Here is a 24,495-nt window from a genome sequence, read left to right on the forward strand (position 1 = left end):
TAAGAAAATTTGGATTTCTTTTGTAGTTTTTCAGTTGTGTGGAATGTGGTAAAGATGGACTATTTATAGCGGAATATCGCCAAGATGGACCGTTTGGATAGAGAGACAATATCAAGTGCCATCACAATAAAGACAGACACTGGTAGTAAGGTACTTCCTGGTGACAAACGAGGCCTGCCATATGAAATATGGGCCATCATTCTGTCATACCTCTCGGCCGAAGATTTATGCAGGTAAGATATTATCTTTTTAGCCTGCAAAATTTCTAAAATAGACTGGTCCATCATTCATTTTTGGCAGTACCATTTATTATTCAAAAGGGATGTTCACTGAAAATTTACTGACTGAATAGTGAACAGTGCAGACCATGACAAGCCTGCACGAGCGTGCAATCTGAACTTGGTCTGCAGTGGTCGCAAAGGCAGAATCACTTGCCACCAGCAGGCTAAAGCTGCTTAATGGCAATTAAACTTTTTCAGGAGGTTTGCTTTAACTTTTTTCAAAAGTATTGCAGTTATTGATCAGTAGTTTAGGTAATCAGTATTCCTTGGTTTCTTACCACTACTGGGCCAGTATATATCAACGTCTTAAATTTAGACCTAGATTTCAAACCTTTTAATTTTCTAAGGGAGTTCCAAGGACAAGGGGTTGAGGTCACTGACTTCAAATCACTTGCCTCTCAACAATATGGGTTCAACGCTTTGCTTCAATGGGTGTAGAATTCTGCATGTGTGGAAGCCATCAAGCAAGCTTATGGAAGGTTGCTGGTTTTACACAGGCGCCTATCCATAAGGAGCGGGCATCTGGGGTCTTCTTCCATGGTCAAAAGCAGGAAAGTCGCTTATGACCTATATTTCTTTTGATGTGATGTTAAACCCAACAAAACATTTTAATTTTCTTTTTCTTCAAGAATCTAAGAATGACTGAAAAAAAATGGTTTTGATTTATTTACCTGTAAGAAAAAATAGTCTCCTTTGTCAGCATAAGTTTTTGTTATAGCAGACTGCAGGTAGTTTAGTAATAATGTGAGAATATGTGTATCAGAGATATACGAAAGTACCGGTAAGGGTCTGGTGTGCGTTGTTAGTAATGTTGAAATGGACTCTTGCATGACGGTCAGGATTTTCCTGTGTTCACGAATGCTAGAAAATTTTGTCTTGCACTGAAGAATGACAATTGACTCTCGTAAATAATTAATCAAAGCATAAATTCATACTCTGCTGTAATAAAAAGGTGCTTAAAAGAAAAGTATTTCTTTTATTTCATTTAGCCTGTTATTTGAAGAATACCATATGCAAGAAAAATAATTTTATCGTTGGTTATACATGTAGGTGTAGATAGAAATATATCTGGCTCAACTGTTTAGTGGTAACAAGGCCCTGATGAGTTATCACAAAAACAGTTACCCGAAAGATGGATATTCAAACAGTGAAATATTCTTATACTGTTTTGAGCAGAAAGCTAAATTTAATAAATGCATATTTTTCAAATTTATGCCTGTTTTGTTGTCTTCAGTTTTTTTTTTTTTAATTTACAAGAGATAGAACCTTTTTGTTTTCAGAAGTGCAATGGTGTGCAAAACCTGGCATGAAGTTGTGTTGAGTTTGGACAGCACCAAATGGCGGGACTTGTACCTGCTGAGCACAAGTTGGCGGCACCCGTACTGGCCTCTCAACCTCAGCTCGCATCCTCACTCATGGCGACAAGCTTATAAAGAACAGTATATATCTTCCATTTTCTGGACGCAAATAGACAAAAGTCCTGCTTCGGTGACATGCATGTCGGTTTTCAAACGTACAAAACTTCGTAAAACTATCACTGTTGGTGTTGGAAAAGAATACGAAACACTGAAAGGTGCTCTTGCTGTCGCTAATGACTTTGATAGAATTGAAGTGTATCCTGGCATTTATGACGAACAGTTTGAAATGTCATCAAAAATTCCGTTCGAGTTGGTAGGTTGCGGTGAACTTGGAAGCGTAATACTAGTGGTGTGTATAGAGCAGACAGCTGTTACTGGAAGAATTAGTAACCTTGTGTTTAGAGCACCATGGTTTACAAACTTTATTTTGAAGGTAAGTTATTAATGAGCTGTTGAATGATTATCTCCCTTGATAATACATTTCCACCTGCACATCTGGGTCCATGTATCATACATTTCAACTGTGTTTCATACTTCCAATATAACACCAATTTATATTGGTATCTTTTGAATATGTCAAAATAAATTTTGACTTCATAATTAATATTATGACATAGAAAACTAGGCTAATGAAGTACATTCAGACTGAACAAATGCACACAGTGTCATAAGATGAGCTTAATTGATACAACACCTGGCTTTCCAAAAAGACATGATTGGTACACCAAAATGCAGTGTTTCAGTCGAGCTATTCGGCATGTCCCGCAGGTGTACGAAACTGATGAGCACATCTAAAATGAGTGCAAATCGGGCAAAATAAATATACCCTTGATACGAATGACTTGACCTAAAACAGGAGTTAGCAAGCAACTATAAGATTCCATGCTATGTCAAGATACTTATGAATTTGTTTAAAATTTATTAAAATTGTACAGCTTTGTGCTTATCATTGATTCCTTCAGATTTGGCTGTGTTAAAGGCCTTTAAAGTAATTACCAGTAATCTTGATTTCTTTTATATTGCTGGTTAGATTTCAGTTGAATATCTAGAGAAGTTGTAAAATTTCACGTATATGATAACATCAGATTCCTGTTTTCGTATTCTTAGGTGAGATCAGGGTATCTGCAGGTGGACAACTGTATCATGGAGGACGGAATGGTTTATGTTCAAAACCCAGGATCCGTGGCCATGTCCTTCTGTACATTTCGACATGCAACAGTCATACTACAGCATGTTAACGCAAGTATAATACAAAACTGTGAATTCTCTCAGACAGATTCGGCCGCTATTACTGTGGAGGGATATCCGAAGGATGATAAAAACTGGACGTTTTGGGCATTAAATAACAAGATAATGTCAACGTGTACATTACAGAAGAAACCAGATCGAAGAAAAAGTGCCGATTTATTGATTCCGAAGTCAGCTTACTCTCTTTCTACTGCAACAATCCATAAAAAACCGGGGCAGAAATTTAGTGGCATTCACAGACAAATGTCTAGTGATACTGACGCTATTCGGCGCAGACTGTCACAGGATATCGGTTCCCATGACATCGAAGGTCATTATTGTAACATGTCTCTGCAGTCGCATGGAACAGCTCTTGAAGGAGCAGTAGGTGGAGCAGATATTCAACTGTTACCAAGGCAACATGCTTCCCAGAGTGCATCTGGATCTCATAAGTCCAATATTACCCATAATTCAAGAGATATCCGTAGCATTTCTGACAATGAAGGAGATGCAAATGATATTATTCAGTCAGGTACCATAGCACATGCACAAAACAGCACTGTGAGCACAAAAAACATGCTTTCACCTCCAAAGGGTAGCTTAAATGATGATAAAAGTACAAATTTCCTAGAGCATCATAGGGAAAAATTCAAAAGAATTGAAAATTTTGTGTCAGACTGTGCTAAATATAGTAACCCTGGTACATCAGGGGAGAGCACTATTGGTGATGATGAAGAACATGACCTTGCAAGGTCACAAGTAGGTGAAAGGTCAAACTTTGCAGAAGATGATATTATTTTTAAGCAGTTTTTAGGCACTAATCAACAAAAAGAGAAAGAGAAAGAAAATTCTGATTCTGAATCTGACAGTGATCCAGATGACGAAAATAACAGGGTTAAAGTCCCAGCACTTGATCTGCACTCATTGACCTCTAAGAATACCGTAGATCCAGATCGTCATGGTGATGGAGCACAGGGTGTGGGTGCACACAGGGAGCGTAGTTTATCAAGTTCAGAAGTTTCTTTGCATACAGCAAGCAGTAATGATGTGTCAGAGGAGGAGGATGGTGGAAGCTACAACTCTTCTGGTCAGTTACAAATAGTTAAGAAATAAATAATTGTGGTTTAGTAGTTTACATTGGGGTATGAAATATATGGGAAAGTTAAAGTTTCCAGCCTCCCCACATTCTTGAAACTTAACCACGTATTTCTGATGTAAATGGAAATAATTATGCCCCAATTTATATCTTATATATAATATACTCTGATCTTTTATTTTTGTTTCAATTGATCCAATGTAGCATGTACTTCCGAAATTACAGAAATGGCAAAATTTTACACATACGGCAGTTGTTTGAATAGTAAACTTTTCTGATGTTATGTTACAATGCACACTTTTCATTGGTAACATCCCATTAAATGTGTACACATAACTCATATGAAAACTTGATGTTCAGAAACAAGCGACTAGCTGATCAAAAGTTGGTAGATCTGCCTTTGGAATGCTAAGAAAATTCACCCTCAAATACTGTATAGGTCTCCAGAAATGGCAATGCCGTTACTTGACTGATGCTGATTCTGTAACTGGCAATTATAGGTATGAATCTTATTAAATGAGGTTTGTAAATCAACTCCTGTAACCAGGAGAGTGGAGAAGGTCATGGGTTTGCTCCCTTGCCATGTCGTACCAAAGACGTAAAAACTGGTGCTAGTAGATTCCTTGCTTGGCAGTCAACGTTAAGAGCATAGTTCTTTGATTGGTCAGCCTGGTGTCAGTATAATGTGTCTGGGTGGTGTATCATGTCACCTGTCTATGGGGTGATATTTCAGTGAAGCAGCACTATAAACATTGGCATTGTACTCAGTGCTACAAGTAGACACGGTCATTTTTATGACAGAGAAATTGTTGGAAAAAGAAGCTCTTAACCTGAAAGCTTACACACATATGCAGGCTGTCTTCAGATTCAGTTACTTATGCACTTTTACTGGTCAGAAGTCTAGGAAGCAATCTTTATGCATATCAGTAAAAAGAAATTTCTCTATTATGATTGATCTGTGTAAAATAAACTCCTCCAATCTACCTGTATAATTAGTTTGATAAATTCACATGTTTCAGATGGAGCCAGCACCACATCTTCCTCTGAGGATGAGAGTTTACCATTAAGTGATAATGACAGCGAGTTTTCATCTAGCGAGGAATCTGTGATCATGTTGACATACCCAGAGAGACACCAGCCGAGGTCACTCTCAGCACAAAAGGAATGTGCTGATGTTGCCTCCATAAACAGCCAGAACCAGTCTGAACATATTGATATTATACAGGTATGTAGAACCAGTCTGGAAATATTGATATTAATATAATTATACAGGTACATGGAACCAGTTTGAACATGATACTGTACAGATGTGTAGAACCATACAGGTACATAGAACCAATCTAAACATATTTATTTGATACTGGTCCTTAGAACCAGTCTGAATATATTGATATTATACAGGTATGCAGACCCAGTCTAAACATATTATACAGGTATGTAGAACCAGTCTGGACATACTTATGCAGGTATGTAGAACCAGTCTGAACATAACGATATTATACTGGTATGTAGAACCAGTCTGAACATATTGATATTGTATGGTTATGTAGAACTTTCATATCAATGTTACACAGGGATGTAGAACCAGTCTGAACATAAGTGATATAAGTTTTTTTCTCTTGAACACTACAAGAGTTATAGCTTTGTAACTTCAGATCATCTGTATATAGTTAGAGGGCCAAAACCCATAATTTTTTCCGCATATTGTCTAATGTCAAGCACTTAAGCAAAGCATTTGGACTTGCAGGTAGGTCATTTGGCAATGATAGGACTGGGTTAGTAGATCCCTGATGCCCCTCTTGTACAAATTCCAGCCTTTCTGTATCAGACTGGATGGCTTCCTCACATGGTTCAAAGTTCAAACCATTATGGACGAGGAACAAGTGATTTGAAGTCATCGACCACCACATGACCACTTTTAACCATAGACTTGTCATGGTGTGTTTAACTTTTTTGACATCAGACTTTGTTTTCTAGGACAGTGATATGAAACAAGTACTAAGTGAGGTTAGAGGCTGCTTTATTCATAAGTGTCGTATCACTCAGAGTAAAGGTGCTGTCATGGTCAGTCTGCAGGCTCATGCGATTGTCATGGAAAGTGAAATAAACAGTGTCGGATATGGAATACGTTGTATTCAGAATTCAAGGGTAAGTTATTTTGTTGGGTCTGTTTTTCAAATACTGCAAAATCATTGATATTTATAGGAGAAACATTTTGCCCATAAAAATAAATGATCCCACAATTTCGGTAAGTGTGATGAAAGATAGAGCATTGCAGCTGTTGTATTCAGTCTGTCAGCATAAGCTTGTAAACATTTTGACAAATTTTGATGGCAGCTTTTAAGGAGATTTTGATGGAATGCAATTCATAAGTGTTAAAAGTCATGCAAATGTTTTAATTGTTTTGGAGTCTCTAAGTCCAAGGCTCAGGCTTGAAATGTTTATGACGGTTGGTCCTGAGCAGATGATTTCAAGAAGTGAATGAATGCTGTACTTAATTCCCGGGAATTTTGACTGTCATACTTGAATTAGAAAATTTAATTTTGAATGTGTCTTCAAATATTAGAATTAATATTAGTAAACTCAGGGGTAAGTGATTGGCCTGAACTTTAAAGTTATTTTTCATATAAATTTGTTTAGTTCATTGGGTAAATTGAGTATGCAGATGAATGCAGACCAGGTTTCTTCATGTTTTATTACAGACTGTAGTACTGAAGAATGAGATACACCACTGCAGAACCTCTGGCGTGTTTATGAGACTGGCTGCATCCGGTCTGGTTACAGGTTTGTTTTGTGATCATTTCCTACAAGTTTTCTCAGTTTGATAGGAAGATATAGGTGTAGTGACAGAAAAAAAACAAACCCGCCCTCTTAGCTCAATAGGGAGAGTGCAGATCTACTGATTGGTCATGAATTCTATCCCCGGGCAAGACATTTGTTCTCTGTGATGAATTCATAAAAAACATTGTGTCTGAAATCATTCATCCCCACCTAGGTAGGTTGTTGAAAGTTTATGTACAGTCTATGACTTAGTACATCGACTCAGTCTGTGATTGAGTACATATACCTAGTCTATGATTGAGTACATTAATTCAGTCTATGATTGAGTACATTTTCTCAGTTTGTGATTTAATAGATTTACCCAGTCTGTGATGGAGTACATTTATCCAGTCTGTGATTGAGTACATTTATCCAGTCTGTGATTGAGTACCTTTACCCAGTCTGTGATTCGGCCTGCCCGCTTAGCTCAGTAGGTAAGAGCGTTGGTCTACGGATCTCGGGGTCGCGAGTTCGATCCTCGGGCGGGGCGTATGTTCTCCGTGACTATTTGATGAACGACATTGTGTCTGATATCATTAGTCCTCCACCTCTGATTCATGTGGGGAAGTTGGCAGTTACTTGCGGAGAACAGGTTTGTACTGGTACAGAATCCAGGAACACTGGTTAGGTTAACTGCCCGCCGTTACATGACTGAAATACTGTTGAAAAACGGCGTTAAACCCAAAACAAACAAACAAACCAGTCTGTGACTGAGTACATTTACCCAGTCTGTGATTGAGTACAGTTATTAAGTCTTTGATTGAGTACAGTTTCTCATTTTGTGGATTAATAGGTTTACCCAGTCTGTGATTGAGTACATTTACCCAGTCTGTGATTGAGTACGTTTTCTCAGTTTGTGATTTAATAGATTTACCCAGTCTGTGATAGAGATAATAAACCAAGTCTGTTGTTGAGTACATTTAGAATAACTTGTATAGTCTTTCAGAATGTGTTTGCTATGTTTTCCAGGAAATGATATCCACTCAAACTGTGAGGCTGGCATTGACATCAGGAAAAATGCTGATCCTATTGTACAGGTTAGTATACTGTAAAATCATTTAATTTCGTGGGCATGAAATTTCGTGGTTTTGGTCAAAACGGCAATTTCGTGGGGATACGAATTCGTGGACTTCAACTTTTGAACATAAAATGAATGGGAATTTTACTTGTTCGTTGGGATTAAATTTCGTGGATTGACGCAACATTGAAATCCACGAAAATTAGTCCCCCACGAATATTACTGATTTCACAGTATCAGATGTTGGTTTTCCAATCTTTGTAGCTAGACTTTAAGAAGTTTAAATGCATTTCTTAGCTATATGTTTATTAGATCTTGACCTGTTAAATGACAAAAGATGTGTTCTCCTTAGGCATTTTAGTGTTAATGATCTTGGGAGGGCTGACTGCTAATATTGGAAGAACTTTTGCTCCAACCAAATAGCTTTTGTTGTTTCAGTACTTTTTTCGATATATACTTCTGTATATTCATTAGCATTGAAATATCTTTAGCTAAGGTACTGTTGAATCAGTTAATTCTGTGGGCACGAAATAAAATGGGTTTTACATTTTTCAGTAGCGAGCCATTTGTTTAATTTTTTCTGACAATTTTTATATTTATTAGATGTCTAGGGATTTATATATAGGGATTTAATACATGTTTGAAGGGTATTGATACATATTATGTACAGGTACACATATGGAAATTCCCATTTCTTGAACAAATTTTTTTTGCAGTGTAATCGAATACATCATGGTAAGAGATCCGGAGTTGTGGTTCTTGGAAGTGGGCGTGGCCAGATCAAACATAATGATATATATCAGAATAAAGAAGCTGGTGTCTACATCTTGTATAGGGGAAATCCTACTGTCAGGTAACTTCTTTTAAATTCATTGCTAATAGTATGTTAATTGGGTAGGTTCTGCACAGATTAGAATTGCTAATGAGTCTATAGCTTTAAGGGGATGCTTCTGTGGCTTAGGTGGCTAAAGGTAAAGGTAAATTTTATTTACTGTTGCTTTATGAAACAATGAAAATAAACTCTGTAGAGCTTTTGAGTGCCCCAGGACCTTCATACATGTATCTGTAGGAAAGCACCATAGCTCTCTTGACCAATGTGTCTACTAAGGCTAATTGAGTCGATACCTTTTAGGGGGTGTCTCTGTGATTTAGCGGTTAAGGCTTTTGGCTTCAAATTATTTGCTCCTTGGGTACCTCTTTTGTTTTGGGCTCTGCTTGTGTAGATATGTGCCTCGAAATAATATCCAGAAGGACACCTTCGGTCCTCCATGATTAAAGCTAGAAAGTAGCCATATGACTTTGACTGCAAAAAAAAAAAAAAAAAAAGATACAGCTTTAAGTTGTACCTCCTTTACTTGTTTTTTGAGTCTTTTAAAATTTTCTATCAGAGATGAAATTATAATTTACTCCTGTTTTTTGTCAATATTCAGCAATAACCAGATATACAGTGGTAGGGCTGCAGGTATTGCTGTGAACGAGTCTGGAAGAGGATATATTCACAGTAAGTGCTTGTTGCATTTATTCACATGGGACATGTTTTCATACATGGTGGCAGAAATACCTAGATTTACCACAAAATGGCTTTTGCTTTCTCTTTCCTTTGATTATTCCCAGAGTTCTACTTTTAAATGTTCTGCAATTGTTGTATTAGAATTGATTATTGTATAGAGTTATTTAGCTTTTTAAAGAATTTCACATAAGCTTTGAAGGTATACTTATTTTAAACAAAAGTTTTTAAATCTGAGAATCTTATTTTGCCTAAATTATATAAAAACCATTTAATGGCTTTATCTTGAATTTTGTTTAGAAAATTAGGAGTTTGAATTCTTTTGCAATATACTTTACATGAAAAATCTTGTAATAAAAATGTTAGATATAAAGTATTTGATAGCTGAGTCATTGTGTTGCAGAAAAATTGTGAGCTGTTAAGAAAATTTTTAATTGAACAATATTTTTGTTACAGGCAATGTGATTACGGGGAACCAGTGGGGAGGTATTGATATTCGCCATGGAGGGGAACCAATAATTCATCAAAACACTGTTTGCAATGGTATATCGGATGGTATAGTGATTGGAGAAGGCGGGAGGGGAACCATAGAACACAACATTATTACTGGTATTGACCTACTTATGTATGAAAATGCTAGGAACCAGATATACAGTGGTATATTGAATCATTATAGTGTTTGTAGAAAGTGAAAGTGGAACCATAAATGAACTATAAAGTACAATATTACAATCAAAGAACACAACGGCTGAGGAGGTACAATAGTAACTGTAGTTCTACTATTATGGTATCAGACTTCCTCTAGTAAACAGATATGACATAAATTAAGTAGCTGATGAGTTTGGTCCCTGTTTCAAAAAAGCAGAGAAAGGTTAGAAAACGTTGACACCTGGGTTTGGGAATTACAGTTTCCTTGTAGTATTTGAATTGCTACTAGGGATGGGAACGAATGTTCGAATATTCGAATATTCGAAAATCGGTCGAATATTCGAATATGAAAATCAAATTCGAATATTCGTAAATTATTGTATTTTTTTTTCAACATAAGTTTCTTTGATTTTGGGCAATATGAACCAGACATACAGAATAAAACCATGTCATGTTAGTTTATCACGTATCAAAAGAATTCCAATTAACAAGAAAATAGCAATGCATAATTGGCAGGGGCCATCGTTACTTATTAACAGTTTGCCACAGGCGTCAGTATGTCAGATGCATGTCAAAAGATGTCCAATTAACAAGAAAATTGCAATGCATAATTACCTGGGATCATCGCTACGGATTAACAGTTTGTATTAGGCGTAAATGTGATATCTTTTTATCTTTTGTTCATTTTTATTTACGCCTGTTTTATGTAACAAGTTGTAGATTTTTTTTTTCGAAAACACTACCAAACTTGTAGATATTGTCGATCTTTTCATAATATTTTCTACGACGTTTCAGACCATCCGCAGAATCGGTTTTCATCCACAATCGGCCGTATTCGAATTAAATTTTGAAGTAGTTAATAATAAAATCAAGAAAAACGTATGATTGATGCACAAGTTCATGTTGATAAAGGTTTAAGTCTGCCTTACTTGCATTTTACACGACGATTTTTACACGCCGATTGAAATTTTTCAAAATGGCGGCGGTGATACAACAGCGCGTCACGTGTTTAAATGGGACGACCTGCTATTTTTAGATAAAATTGCGACGGTCTAAATTATAATCGTTTTGATTTTTTGTATCATTTTGAAGCTAAAACACTGAATTAGTTAAACATGTTCATGATTATACTGACAGAATCGTGACATAAAACGCTAGGATCGGCGGGTTTCGCTATGTAGGATCGGGTTACCCGAAACTTTAACGTGCCAGGTGTATAGCACCGGTACACACGAAGCCGTCTTTCCTGGGAAGAACCAGTACAGGCCTCTAGTTAGGTGGGAGACACTCAAGAGCATCTCAGAAATTTCCAGTGCCTGGACCGGGATCATCATCCATTGATTTTTTAAAATATTTAAATATCGAATCTACCTTGAATTTAGGGAATACAGGATGTGGTGTATAGGTAATGGCTGCCCATCAGCCATTGATTTATTTGAATATTTAAATATTGAATCTACTGTGATTTTAGGAAATGCAGGATGTGGTGTTTGGGTAATGGCCACCCATCAACCATTGATTTATTTGAATATTTAAATATTGAATCTACTGTGATTTTAGGGAATGCAGGATGTGGTGTTTGGGTAATGGCCGCCCATTACCTATTGATTTATTTGAATGTTTAAATATTGAATCTACCTTGATTTTAGGGAATGCAGGATGTGGTGTATGGGTAATGGCCGCCCATCAACCATTGATACATGGCAACGAGATTCACAGCAACAGAGATACGGGCATTTGTTTAGTCAATAGAATGGTATGTGAAAAATATCTTTGAAAAGTGTAATAAATAAAATATGTGCAAGTTATGAGTACATTTTGAGATGTAAAAAGTAAAAAAAAAGTTATTTTCACAATAGAGTCACTATTGACATTCCCTAGCAGATGGTAACAAAATAAAAGTTCAGCAATTTGACAGACTATGATAATATAAAGTGGCAGATGTTCTTTTTTGTCATTTGACTGTTATCCTAAATCACTCATTCTCAGCAGCTTGTTTTAGAAGTTATAAGCCGAGTTGAAGCTATTGATTTTTATCAGTAATAAATGGCTTTTGTTAAATTAATACAAGGGCTGATCCCAAAGCATTGTCACTGGATAATGGAAAGAAGACAACAAAACTTTTTATCTAAGTACAGTGGAACCTCCCTAATCCGAACTCCTTGTACCTTTATCTTCTCATAATTGTTTGTTTGTTTGTTTTGGGTTTAACGCCGTTTTTCAACAGTATTTCAGTCATGTAACGGCGGGCAGTTAACCTAACCAGTGTTCCTGGATTCTGTACCAGTACAAACCTGTTCTCTGCAAGTAACTGCCAACTTCCCCACATGAATCAGAGGTGGAGGACTAATGATTTCAGACACAATGTTGTTTATCAAATAGTCACGGAGAACATGCGCCCCGCCCGAGGATCGAACTCGCGACCCCGCGATCCGTAGACCGACGCTCTTACCTACTGAGCTAAGCGGGCGGGTACATTGATTAGTGTACATCTTGATGTAATTTCTGTTATAATATGAGGATGAAAGATCATAATGGACACATTGACATAACATCTTGATCAACCCTTGCATGATTTTAGGATTCTAGTCATAAGAATGAGGCAATGATGGTTGAGTCGAAAGACACCCCCAGTCAGCGGAGCCTGGAATTCCTAGGTGTGGTTACAGATGATCAGACTTCCCAACAGCAGAGAACTGTTACCATGGCAACCATAGAATATAACAAAGTCTTCCATAATGAAGGTATCTACAGATCTCTCACCTTGCCTTTTAAAGTAAGACAATATGAATGTTGGTCAAATAAAAAACAAACTTGTGCCAGTTTTTAGCTCACATGTCACAAAGTGACAGTGTGAGCTTTTGTGATCGCGCAGCGTCCGTCGTCCGTCGTCCGTGCGTCCGTCCGTGCGTGCGTCCGTGCGTCCGTGCGTAAACTTTTGCTTGTGACCTCTCTAGAGGTCACATTTTTCATGGGATCTTTATGAAAATTGGTCAGAATGTTCATCTTGATGATATCTAGGTCAAGTTCGAAACTGGGTCACGTGCGGTCAAAAACTAGGTCAGTAGGTCTAAAAATAGAAAAACCTTGTGACCTCTCTAGAGGCCATATTTTTCACAAGATCTTCATGAAAATTAGTCAGAATGTTCACCTTCATGATATCTAGGTCAAGTTCGAAACTGGGTCACGTGCCTTCAAAAACTAGGTCAGTAGGTCAAATAATAGAAAAACCTTGTGACCTCTCTAGAGGCCGTATTTTTCATAAGATCTTCATGAAAATTGGTCAGAATGTTCACCTTGATAATATCTAGGTCAAGTTCGAAACTGGGTCACGTGCCTTCAAAAACTAGGTCAGTAGGTCAAATAAAAGAAAAACCTTGTGTCCTCTCCAGAGGCCATATTTTTCATGGGATCTGTATGAAAGTTGGTCTGAATGTTCATCTTGATGATATCTAGATAAAGTTCGAAACTGGGTCAGCTGCGGTCAAAAACTAGGTCATTAGGTCTAAAAATAGAAAAACCTTGTGACCTCTCTAGAGGTCATACTTTTGAATGGATGTTCATGAAAATTGGTCAGAATGTTCACCTTGATGATATCTAGGTCAAGTTCGAAACTGGTTCACGTGCCATCAATAACTAGGTCAGTAGGTCAAATAATGAAAAAACCTTGTGACCTCTCTAGAGGCCATATTTTTCATGGGATCTGTATGAAGGTTGGTCTGAATGTTCATCTTGATGATATCTGGGCCCAAGTTCGAAACTGGGTCAACTGTGATTTAAAAACTAGGTCAGTAGGTTAAAAATAGAAAAGCCTTGTGACCTCTCTAGAAGCCTATTTTTCATAAGATCTTCATGAAAATTGGTCAGAATGTTCACCTTGATGATATCTAGGTCAAGTTCAAAAACTGGGTCACGTGCCTTCAAAAACTAGGTCAGTAGGTCAAATAATAGAAAAACCTTGTGACCTCTCTAGAGGCCATATTTTTCATGGGATCTGCATGAAAGTTGGTCTGAATGTTCATCTTGATGATATCTAGATCATTTTCGAAACTGGGTCAGCTGTGGTCAAAAAACTAGGTCTTAGGTCTAAAATAGAAAAAACCTTGTGACCTCTCTAGAGGCCATACTTTTGAATGGATCTTCATGAAAGTTGGTCAGAATGTTCACCTTGATGATATCTAGGTCAGGTTTGAAACTGGGTCACATGCCATCAATAATTTAGGTCAGCAGGTCAAATAATGAAAAAAACGTTGTGACCTCTCTAGAGGCCATATTTTTCATGGGATCTTTTATGAAAGTTGGTCTGAATGTTCATCTTGATGATATCTAGGTCAGATTCAAAACTGGGTCACATGAGCTCAAAAACTAGGTCACTATGTCAAATAATAGAAAAAAAACGACGTCATACTCAGTTCAAAACTGGGTCATGTTGGGACAGGTGAGCGATTCAGGACCATCATGGTCCTCTTGTTTATTAGCTCACCTGTCACAAAGTGACAAGGTGAGCTTTTGTGATCGCGCGGTGTCCCGTCGTCCGTCCGTGCGTCCGTCCGTAAACTTTTGCTTGTGACCACTCTAGAGGTCACATTTTTCATGGGATCTTTATGAAAGTTGGTCAGAATGTTCATCTTGATGATATCTAGGTCAAGTTCGAAACTGGGTCACGTGCCATCAAAAACTAGGTCAGTAGGTCTAAAAATAGAAAAACCTTGTGACCTCTCTAGAGGCCATAATTTTCAATGGATCTTCATGAAAATTGGTCAGAATGTTCACCTTGATGATATCTAGGTCAAGTTCGAAACTGGGTCACGTGCCTTCAAAAACTAGGTCAGTAGGTCTAAAAATAGAAAAACCTTGTGACCTCTCTAGAGGCCAAATATTTCACAAGATCTTCATGAAAATTGGTCAGAACGTTCACCTTGATGATATCTAGGTCAAGTTCGAAACTGGGTCACGTGCCATCAAAAACTAGGTCAGTAGGTCAAATAATAGAAAAACCTTGTGACCTCTCTAAAGGCCATATTTTTCATGGGATCTGTATTAAAGTTTGCCTGAGTATTTATCTTGATGATATCTAGGTCAGGTTCGAAACTGGGTCACGTGCGGTCAAAAACTAGGTCAGTAGGTCTAAAAATAGAAAAACCTTGTGACCTTTTTAGAGGCCATATATTTCACAAGATCTTCATAAAGGTTGGTCAGAACGTTGACCTTGATGATATCTAGGTCAAGTTCGAAACTGGGTCACGTGCCATCAAAAACTAGGTCAGTAGGTCAAATAATAGAAAAACCTTGTGACCTCTCTAAAGGCCATATTTTTCATGGGATCTGTATAAAAGTTGGTCTGAATGTTCATCTTGATGATATCTAGGTCAAGTTCGAAACTGGGTCACGTGCGGTCAAAAACTAGGTCAGTAGGTCTAAAAATAGAAAAACCTTGTGACCTCTCTAGAGGCCATATATTTCATGAAATCTTCATGAAAATTGGTCAGAATGTTCACCTTGATGATATCTAAGTCAAGTTCGAAAGTGGGTCACGTGCCTTCAAAAACTAGGTCAGTAGGTCAAATAATAGAAAAACCTTGTGACCTCTCTAGAGACCATATTTTCCATGGGATCTGTATGAAAGTTGGTCTGAATGTTCATCTTGATGATATCTAGGTCAAGTTCGAAAGTGGGTCACGTGCCGTCAAAAACTAGGTCAGTAGGTCAAATAATAGAAAAACCTTGTGACCTCTCTAAAGGCCATATTTTTCAATGGATCTTCATGAAAATTGGTCTGAATGTTCATCTTGATGATATCTAGGTCAAGTTCGAAACAGGGTCATGTGCGGTCAAAAACTAGGTCAGTAGGTCTAAAAATAGAAAAACCTTGTGACCTCTCTAGAGGCCATACTTATGAATGGATCTCCATAAAAATTGGTCAGAATATTCATCTTGATGATATCTAGGTCAAGTTCGAAAGTGGGTCACGTGCTATCAAAAAGTAGGTCAGTAGGTCAAATAATGAAAAAACGTTGTGACCTCTCTAGAGGCCATATTTTTCATGGGATCTGTATGAAAGTTGGTCTGAATGTTTATCTTGATGATATCTAGGTCAAGTTCGAAACTGGGTCAACTGCAATCAAAAACTAGGTCAGTAGGTCTTGAAATAGAAAAACCTTGTGACCTCTCTAGAGGCCATACCCTTGAATGGATCTTCATGAAAATTGGTCAGAATGTTCACCTTGATGATATCTAGGTCAAGTTTGAAACTGGGTCTCGTGCCTTAAAAAACTAGGTCAATAGGTCAAATAATAGAAAAACCTTGTGACCTCTCTAGAGACCATATTTTTCAATGGATCTTCATGAAAATTGGTCAGAATTTTTATCTTGATAATATCTAGGTCAAGTTCAAAACTGGGTCACATGTGCTCAAAAACTAGGTCACTATGTCAAATAATAGAAAAAACGACGTCATACTCAAAACTGGATCATGTGGGAAGAGGTGAGCGATTCAGGACCATCATGGTCCTCTTGTTATCACATACTGGACCAGGTAATTGAGATACTGTTTAAGCACTATTATATGAATGTAAATATTTTGTAGAAGTGTCACATAGGTGATAGAAATTCTGTGGAAATAGCACATAATGAAAATAGATTCTGAAGAAATACCAAATAATGAACATAATTGTGTAGAAATGCCACAAAAAGACCGTATTTTCTGTAGAAATACCATATAAAAGGTAAAGTGTGCAGATATACCTCATAATGGATATAAGTACTATACAAATACTACATATTGAATATAATTTCTGTAGAAATACCACATAATGAATGTAACATCAGTTGAAATACCACATATTCTAACACGATCCAATTCATTTTCCTATTAAACAAAGAAGGCTGGAAACAGTGAATTATTAAACAACAATTCACTGTTCTGACATCACAATTATTACCTCATAGCGTGAAACGGCGTAGCGGCACGCTGGAAAAGAAACCGATTGAAAATGGGCAAGTATTTAATGAATGCCAACAAGGATGTACTTTAAAGTCCTTGGTAACGTGTTAGAATTGAAATAATATATCTCATTTAGTGATTTGCTCTTGAATAAATCATTGTTTGTCGTTCAGATGCATAGTATTGTATCACTCGGGCTGCGCCCTCGTGATATAATTCCTTCGCATCTGAACTCCAAACAGTGATTTATTCAGCGACAAATCGCCGATGAGATATATTATTTCTTAAATAAACATGATTTCTGTTGAAATACCACATAATGAACATGATTTCTGTTGAAATACCACATAATAAACATGATTTCTGTTGAAATACCACATAATGAACATGTCACTTGGATGGGGATATATTTCAGGTTAACACAATAGTTTTGATTCTCATGTTCTTTCCTTGTATATCTAGGTAAGGGTATATCAGTGCAATTTGGAGATTCTGTGATGATAGAGAACAATCTGATACAAGATAACAAATCGGACGGTCTCTCAGTCGACCAACCATTTCCCTCTACAGTGAGGAACAACAGTTTGACATGTAATTCTGGTTCAGGAATCATTGTGTCTGGTCAGGGAAAGGTATGCATGCATTTCTGAAACATTATTTTGTAAGTAATGTTTATTTCTTGCACGCCTGACTGGCATTTCCTGTGATTTTACCCATGCCTGCAAAATCCATCTGGCATCCCCCCGCCCGATTCCTCCAGATTACTCTGGTTTTGTTAATGACAACTAACGTTTCTTGCATTGATTATATATTCTTAAGTAAAATGTGATAAAAATCAAATATCTTGATATGGTTGCTGTCCATCCCTTATAGCATATCTCTTGGTTCAAAATGAATAATTTTACGGAAAAAAACATAACTACAAATGATTAAATTAAACTGGAACTTTTTTGTTGTGTGTCACTGAAACGTCATGACATCATTTCTGTTTAGGCACGTTAATATCCTTCTCTTTATTTAATACGCTTGTATAAAGAAAGAGTACTGCAAAGACAGTATTTTCTTCTGCATTATTTACTCTATTTCTAAAATACTGTATGCTCATCTGCATCTACAACTAAAAAAATATAACAAGTTATAGCAGATATGTGTCTTTTTAGCTCTCCTGAGCAAGAAGTGCTCATGGTGAGCTTCTAGGAACATTGAATGTCCGTTTGTCTGCCATCCACTGTTTCTTTAAAGAACATCTCCTAAACCACCAAACCAATTTGAACCAAACTTCACAGGAATGTTCCTTGGGTGGTCCTCTTTCAGATTCCTTCAAATCTAGGTTATGGTTCCCAAAAGGATAAACTTTAAATAATCTTCTGATAAACTCCAGACTGGATTTTGAAGTAGGCTCACGGAAATGTTCCTTAGGTGTTCCTTTACTAAATTCTTCAAATCATTCTGTTTCATTAATAACATGGCCATTAGGGGGGCAGGGCTAGTTTCCCAATATGGCTATATGAAAAACCTTAAAACTCTTCTTCTCTGAAACTGCTTACCCGATTTCAAAATATTTTATCAGCAATGATCCTTATTGTGATTTTATGGAAAATCTCTCTCTAATAGATGGCCAGATTGTAAAATAATTTCTAAGCAATGTCCAGTAAGTGACCGTATGCCAAAGTCCTTCAGGTCATTCTGTTTCGTTAAAAAATGTGGTGCTAAGGGTGGGGGATGGCGGGCTTTTATTCTCAGTAGTGATATACATGTATGGAAACCTTTTTAAAATCTTCTCCTGAGTTTGTTAGTCTGATTTCAAAATAATTTGAGAGCAATGTTTCTTTGGTGACTCATAACCAGATTCTGTCAAATGATTCTCTTTAATTAAAAAACAACAAAATGACTTCCTGGTTTTTTATCTGTGTGGATATATGGAAAACTTTGAATTCTTCTTGTCTAAAACTGATGACAGAGTCTAAAATGGTCTTTACTTGCAAGTGACTGTTAATGTGCATGTTTTATTACACCTCAGATATATTGGAAAGAAAAGTTTTTACATTCGGAGTCAGGTAGTCTAAATGTTTCACTGTCTATTACAGGTTGATATCCATGGCAATGGTGTCTTTGACAACAAGGATCATGGGATATGGTGTCAGAGTGAGGTTGATATTATAGAGAATGATATCTTAGGAAATAATCGTAGTGCTATACACTTATTAAAGTCCAGTAAAGTGAGAGTAAGTACATGTACGTTGTGTTTTTAGTGGAATTTTAAATTATTTGCTATGATAAACTGATATGACTCGCGTGTTTGCAGTTTCTAATGAACTCACATTGCTATGACGTCTCATAAAGGCGGAACATTCCAAATATCACAACTCCCGATTGTTTTACATCATAGTGCATTACACAGATCTATAAAATGGAACTTTAACCCTTACCCTGCTAAATTTCTATAATGGACTGGTCCATCTTTCAATTTGGACAGTAACATTTATCATTTGAAGGGGTGTTTACTGAAAATTTACAGACTGAATAGCGAACAGTGCAGACCATGATCAGACTGCACGGATGTGCAGGCTGATCTTGGTCTGCACTGGTCGCAAAGGCAGAATCATCTGCCACCAGCAGGCTAAGGGTTAAAAAAAAAACTGCATTGAATTAGTTAAAACAATGGGAAAAGAAAAATTAAGCTAAACTGTAAATATAAGACATAACTTCAGATTATCTTCTGGAGATATGGTGCTACTATTACTTATGAAACATCTAGAAAGCAGTCTTAAGCTGCTAAAACCAGTGCTGGGGGCGTGAGAGGTGTTGCACATTTCATTACCTTTCACGCACAGTTTCAAATTTAGTCTGTTGTAATGTTGCTTGGTTACTGTGAAGTCATTAATATTCGTGGGGGACTAATTTTCGTGGATTTCGTGGTTGAGTTAATCCACGAAATTTAATCCCAACAAACAAGTAAAATTCCCATTCATTTAATGTTCAAAAGTTGATATCCACGAATTCATATCCCCACGAAATTGCCGTTTTGACCAAAACCACGAAATTTTATGCCCATGAAATTTATTGATTTTACAGTATGTTCTATGCTTCCAAAGGATCTTTTCACAAACTTCGTTGGAGTACATTACACTTACATTAATAACCAAAGTTTTACAATATGCCATGTGAAAAAGAAAAAGAAATGCTTTCATAACACTGAAACTAATCTGTCAGTTAATTTTGTTACAGATCAGACAGAATCGTATATACTCCAGCAAAGACTTTTCTATATGTCTGGTAGATATAAAGAATTGTGAAGTAGAGGACAATATTTTCTATGGACAGGGAGATAAAATTATCAGTGTGGATGATAAATCACAATGCAGCAAAATTAGTAACCAAATCCTGCCCACACCAGACTGCCAGTCTACACAGTAGGTTTCTTTAGTTGAGAATTTTATTTAAAGGCATACGCTAGAATTCGGAATGAAAATTTTCCCAATGATAGAAGTTTTTCATACTTTTGATATTGAAGGACAATCATCTAAGAAACAAAAATATCCAATAAAAATCATAGGTCACCACCGGTATTGAAAAAGAGTTACCTGCCCTTGAAAAAGACATTTTTTTCCCCCAAAATGCCTTTTTCAAGGGCAGTTACTCTTTTTCAATACTGGTGACCTATGATTTTTATTGCACATTTTTGTTTCTTAGATGATTGTCAGTCAGTATCCAAAGTTTAAAAAATTCTATTACTGGAAAAAATTTCGCCCATCTCATGTACAGAGAATTCTAGCGTATGCCTTTAATTAAAAAGGTTTGCAGAGTATTTTCTTTTAAGAAATTGGGACCTGCTACAGAGTAAGTTCCCCTTCTTAAGAATGTCTCAGGAGTTAGTTTTTAGCTCACCTGAGCACGAAGTGCTCAAAGATGAGCTTTAGTGATCGCCCTGTGTCCGTCGTCGTCCGTCGTCAACAATTTGACTGTTAACACTCTAGAGGTCACATTTTTGGCCCAAACTTAATGAAACTTGGTCAGAATGTTACCCTCAATAAATTCTTGGACGAATTCGATATTGGGTCATCTGGGGTCAAAAGCTAGGTCACCAGGTCAAATCAAAGGAAAAGCTTGTTAACACTCTAGAGGTCACAATTTTGGCCCAATCTTAATGAAACTTGGTCAGAATGTTACCCTCAATAAAATCTTCGATGAGTTTGATATTGGGTCATCTGGGGTCAAAAAGTAGGTCACCAGGTCAAATCAAAAGAAAAGCTTGTTAACGCTATAGAGGTCACATTTTTGGCCCAATCTTAATGAAACTTGGTCAGAATGTTACCCTAAATAAAATCTTGGACGAGTTCAGTATTGGGTCATCTAGGGTAAAAAACTAGGTCACCAGGTCAAATCAAAGGAAAAGCTTGTTAACACTCTAGAGGTCACAATTTTGGCCCAATCTTAATGAAACTTGGTCAGAATGTTACCCTTAATAAAATCTTGGACTAGTTCGATATCGGGTCATGTGGGATCAAAAACTAGGTCACCAGGTCAAATCAAAGGAAAAGCTTGTTAACACTGTAGAGGCCACATTTATGACTGTATCTTCATGAAACTTAGTCAGAATGTTAATCATGTTGACCTCAAAGTCCAGGTTGAATCTGGGTCATGTAGGGTCAAAAACTAGGTCACCAGGTCACAATTTTGGCCCAATCTTAATGAAACTTGGTCAGAATGTTACCCTCAATAAAAGCTTGGACGAGTTCGATATTGGGTCATCTGGGGTCAAAAGCTAGGTCACCAGGTCAAATCAAAGGAAAAGCTAGTTGACACTCTAGAGGCCACATTTATGACCATATCTTAATGAAACTTGGTCAGAATGTTAATCTTGATGATCTATAGGTCAAGTTCAAATCTGGGTCAGGTGGGGTAAAAAACTAGGTCACCGGGTCAAATCGAAGGAAAAGCTTGTTAACACGCTAGAGGCCACATTTATGACTATATCTTCTTGAAACTTAGTCAGAATGTTAATCTTGATGATCTTTAGGCCAAGTTCGAACCTGGATCATGTGGGGTCAAAAACTAGGTCACTGGGTCAAATCAAACGAAAAGTTAGTTAACACTTTAGAGGCCTATTATATGACCATATCTTAATGAAACTATCTTGATGATCTTTAAGTCAGTAGGTCAGGTGAGCTATACAGGGCCCTCATGGCCCTCTTGTTTTTTTTAAGGCAAAGAATGTTTTTCAGAGTAATTTCCCTTTATAAATTGAGACTTTCTACAGAGTAAGTTTCCCTTCTTTAGAATGTCCCAGGAGTAATTTCTCTATTTTAAGGCAAAGAATGGCACAAAAATGGTATTTTTAATCCCCCGCCGTGGCGGAGGGATTATAGGAATGGTCTGCGTCTGTCCTTCCATCCGTAACACTTTCGTGTCCGCTCCATATCTCCTAAACCCCTTGAAGGATTTTCATGAAACTTGGGTCAAATGATCACCTCATCAAGACGATGTGCAGAACCCATGAGTCAGCCTTGTCGGTTCAAGGTCAATGTCACAACTCAAGGTCAAAGGTTAGAGCCTGCCATTTTGTGTCCGCTCTATATCTCCTAAACCCCTTGAAGGAATTTTATAAAACTTGGGTCAAATGATCACCTCATCAAGACGATGTGCAGAACCCATGAATCAGCCATGCCAGCTCAAGGTCAAGGTCACAACTCAAGGTCAAAGGTTTGAGCCTTCCATTTTGTGTCCGCTCTATATCTCTTAAACCCCTTGAAGGAATTTTATAAAACTTGGGTCAAATGATCACCTCATCAAGACGATGTGCAGAACCCATGAGTCAGTCATGCTGGTGCAAGGTCAAGGTCACAACTTAGGGTCAAAGGTTTGAGCCTTCCATTTTGTGTCCGCTCTATATCTCCTAAACCCCTTGAAGGATTTTCATCAAACTTGGGTCAAATGATCACCTCATCAAGGCGATGTGCAGAACTTGTGAGTCAGCCATGTCGGCTCAAGGTCAAGGTCACAACTGAAGGTCAAAGGTTTGAGCCTTCCATTTCATGTCCGCTCTATATCTCCTTAACCCCTTGAAGGAATTTTATAAAACTTGGGTCAAATGATTACCTCATCAGAACGATGTGCAGAGGTTATGAGTCAACCATGCCAGCTCAAGGTCAAGGTCACAACTAAGGGTCGAAAGTTTGAGCCTTCCATTTGGTGTCCACTCTGTAGATCTCCTAAACCCCTTGAAGGATTTTCATCAAACTTGGATCAACTGATTACCTCATCAAGAACTCATGAGTCAGCCATGTCAGCTCAAGGTCAAGGTCACAACTGAAAGTCAAAGGTTTCAGCTCTGTATCTCCTAAACCCCTTGAAGGATTTTCATGAAACCTGGGTCAAATGATCACCTCATCAAGACGTTGTGCAGAATTCATGAGTCAGCCATGTCAGTGCAAGGTCAAGGTCACAGCTAAAATCAAAGGTTTACCCTTTCACTATCCATAGCAGTGGCGGGGGATTTAGCTGTCTTTCAGACTGCCTTGTTCTGTTAGCAATAAAATGGCAGTTACTTGAACATAACTAAATCTCTTTCAAAGAAGGATTATGTAACAACATGTCTTTAATTTTTTTTGTGTTTATTTCAGACCAGTAAGAAAAGACCAGGAGGATATGTCTCCCCTAGGGACCACCAGATGGCAGCTTGTAGACCCCGCCCCTCGACCTCATATGACCACACCCCCTCAGGTATCATACACGCCCAGTCAGCATGTCACAAGAATTACAAGAGTCAGTGTACCAGCTGACAACTGTGAAAGGGGCTCTAGATTTTGTATAATTATATGACGAGTACACATGTACTCTACATTTATTTGTCACACACATTCTATAAAGGGATACATTGTTTTGTTGACAACAAAGCCACATATCTTTTTCTTTTGGGGAGTAATGGGACATAACATTCCATGAGGAGTGGTATATAATACAAAATGTGATATTCTGTATGGGAAAGAAGTACTAAAAGTTTATACATTTTGACAGTCACATACAATACATGCTACAGTCGAATGGCCAAGGTGACAGGCTTCATGGCGCTTGCACCTCATTGCTATTAGGCAAAGTCATATGAGCCGCGCCATGAGGAAACAAACATAGTGGCTTTGTGACCAGCATGGATCCAGACCAGCCTGCGCATCCGCGCAGACTGATCAGGATCCATGCTGTTCGCTAATGGTTTCTAATTCAATAGGCTTTGAAAGCGAACAGCATGGATCAAGACCAGACTGCGTGGATGCGCAGGCTGGTCTGGATCCATGCTGGTCACAAAGCCACTATGTTGGTTTACTCATGGCGCGGCGCACATCTTTTCATGTGAAGAAGCAGTATTAAGCTTGTTTGTGAAAGGTCAGTGGTTCTAGACTCGACTTTATAAATGTATGGAAAAAAGGCGGCTACAGACGTGTGAATGTCCCCTACTTGTAAAGCTGACTTTTGCTCAAGGTGTGACTTAAGTATGTGAACAAAAATATAAATGTCATTTAATACAACTCTTGTAATTAACTGATTACTTAAAGATCTAGTCTGTAGACCATACCAGTTTGATATTCATTGAAGTTGTATA

The 24,495-nt window shown here is 37.5% G+C and overlaps 1 protein-coding gene across 1 annotated transcript; it reads left to right on the plus strand.

Annotated features, from left to right (window-relative positions):
* LOC123541565 (F-box only protein 10-like) lies at positions 1–23,995 on the plus strand. The gene is made up of 16 exons (XM_053525857.1): positions 1–233; positions 1,562–2,072; positions 2,747–3,953; positions 4,982–5,187; positions 5,940–6,110; positions 6,665–6,746; positions 7,752–7,819; positions 8,517–8,653; positions 9,231–9,301; positions 9,764–9,916; positions 11,605–11,711; positions 12,537–12,699; positions 17,361–17,530; positions 18,986–19,123; positions 20,127–20,311; positions 23,522–23,995. The coding sequence occupies exons 1-16, from the start codon at positions 85–87 to the stop codon at positions 23,718–23,720; spliced, it is 3,717 nt and encodes a 1,238-aa protein (XP_053381832.1). The 5' UTR covers positions 1–84; the 3' UTR covers positions 23,721–23,995.
* Positions 23,996–24,495: the final 500 nt, after the last annotated feature.

This window comes from Mercenaria mercenaria, chromosome 16 (assembly GCF_021730395.1).
Source record: "Mercenaria mercenaria strain notata chromosome 16, MADL_Memer_1, whole genome shotgun sequence".
In the NCBI taxonomy this organism is placed as follows: domain Eukaryota; kingdom Metazoa; phylum Mollusca; class Bivalvia; order Venerida; family Veneridae; genus Mercenaria; species Mercenaria mercenaria.

Coding starts and splice junctions, on each gene's coding strand:
- LOC123541565 (XM_053525857.1), top strand. CDS start 85: ATGGACCGTTTGGATAGAGAGACAATATCAAGTGCCATCACAATAAAG. Junction 234..1,561: donor TCGGCCGAAGATTTATGCAG/GTAAGATATTAT, acceptor TTTTGTTTTCAG/AAGTGCAATGGTGTGCAAAA. Junction 9,917..11,604: donor AGAACACAACATTATTACTG/GTATTGACCTAC, acceptor CCTTGATTTTAG/GGAATGCAGGATGTGGTGTA.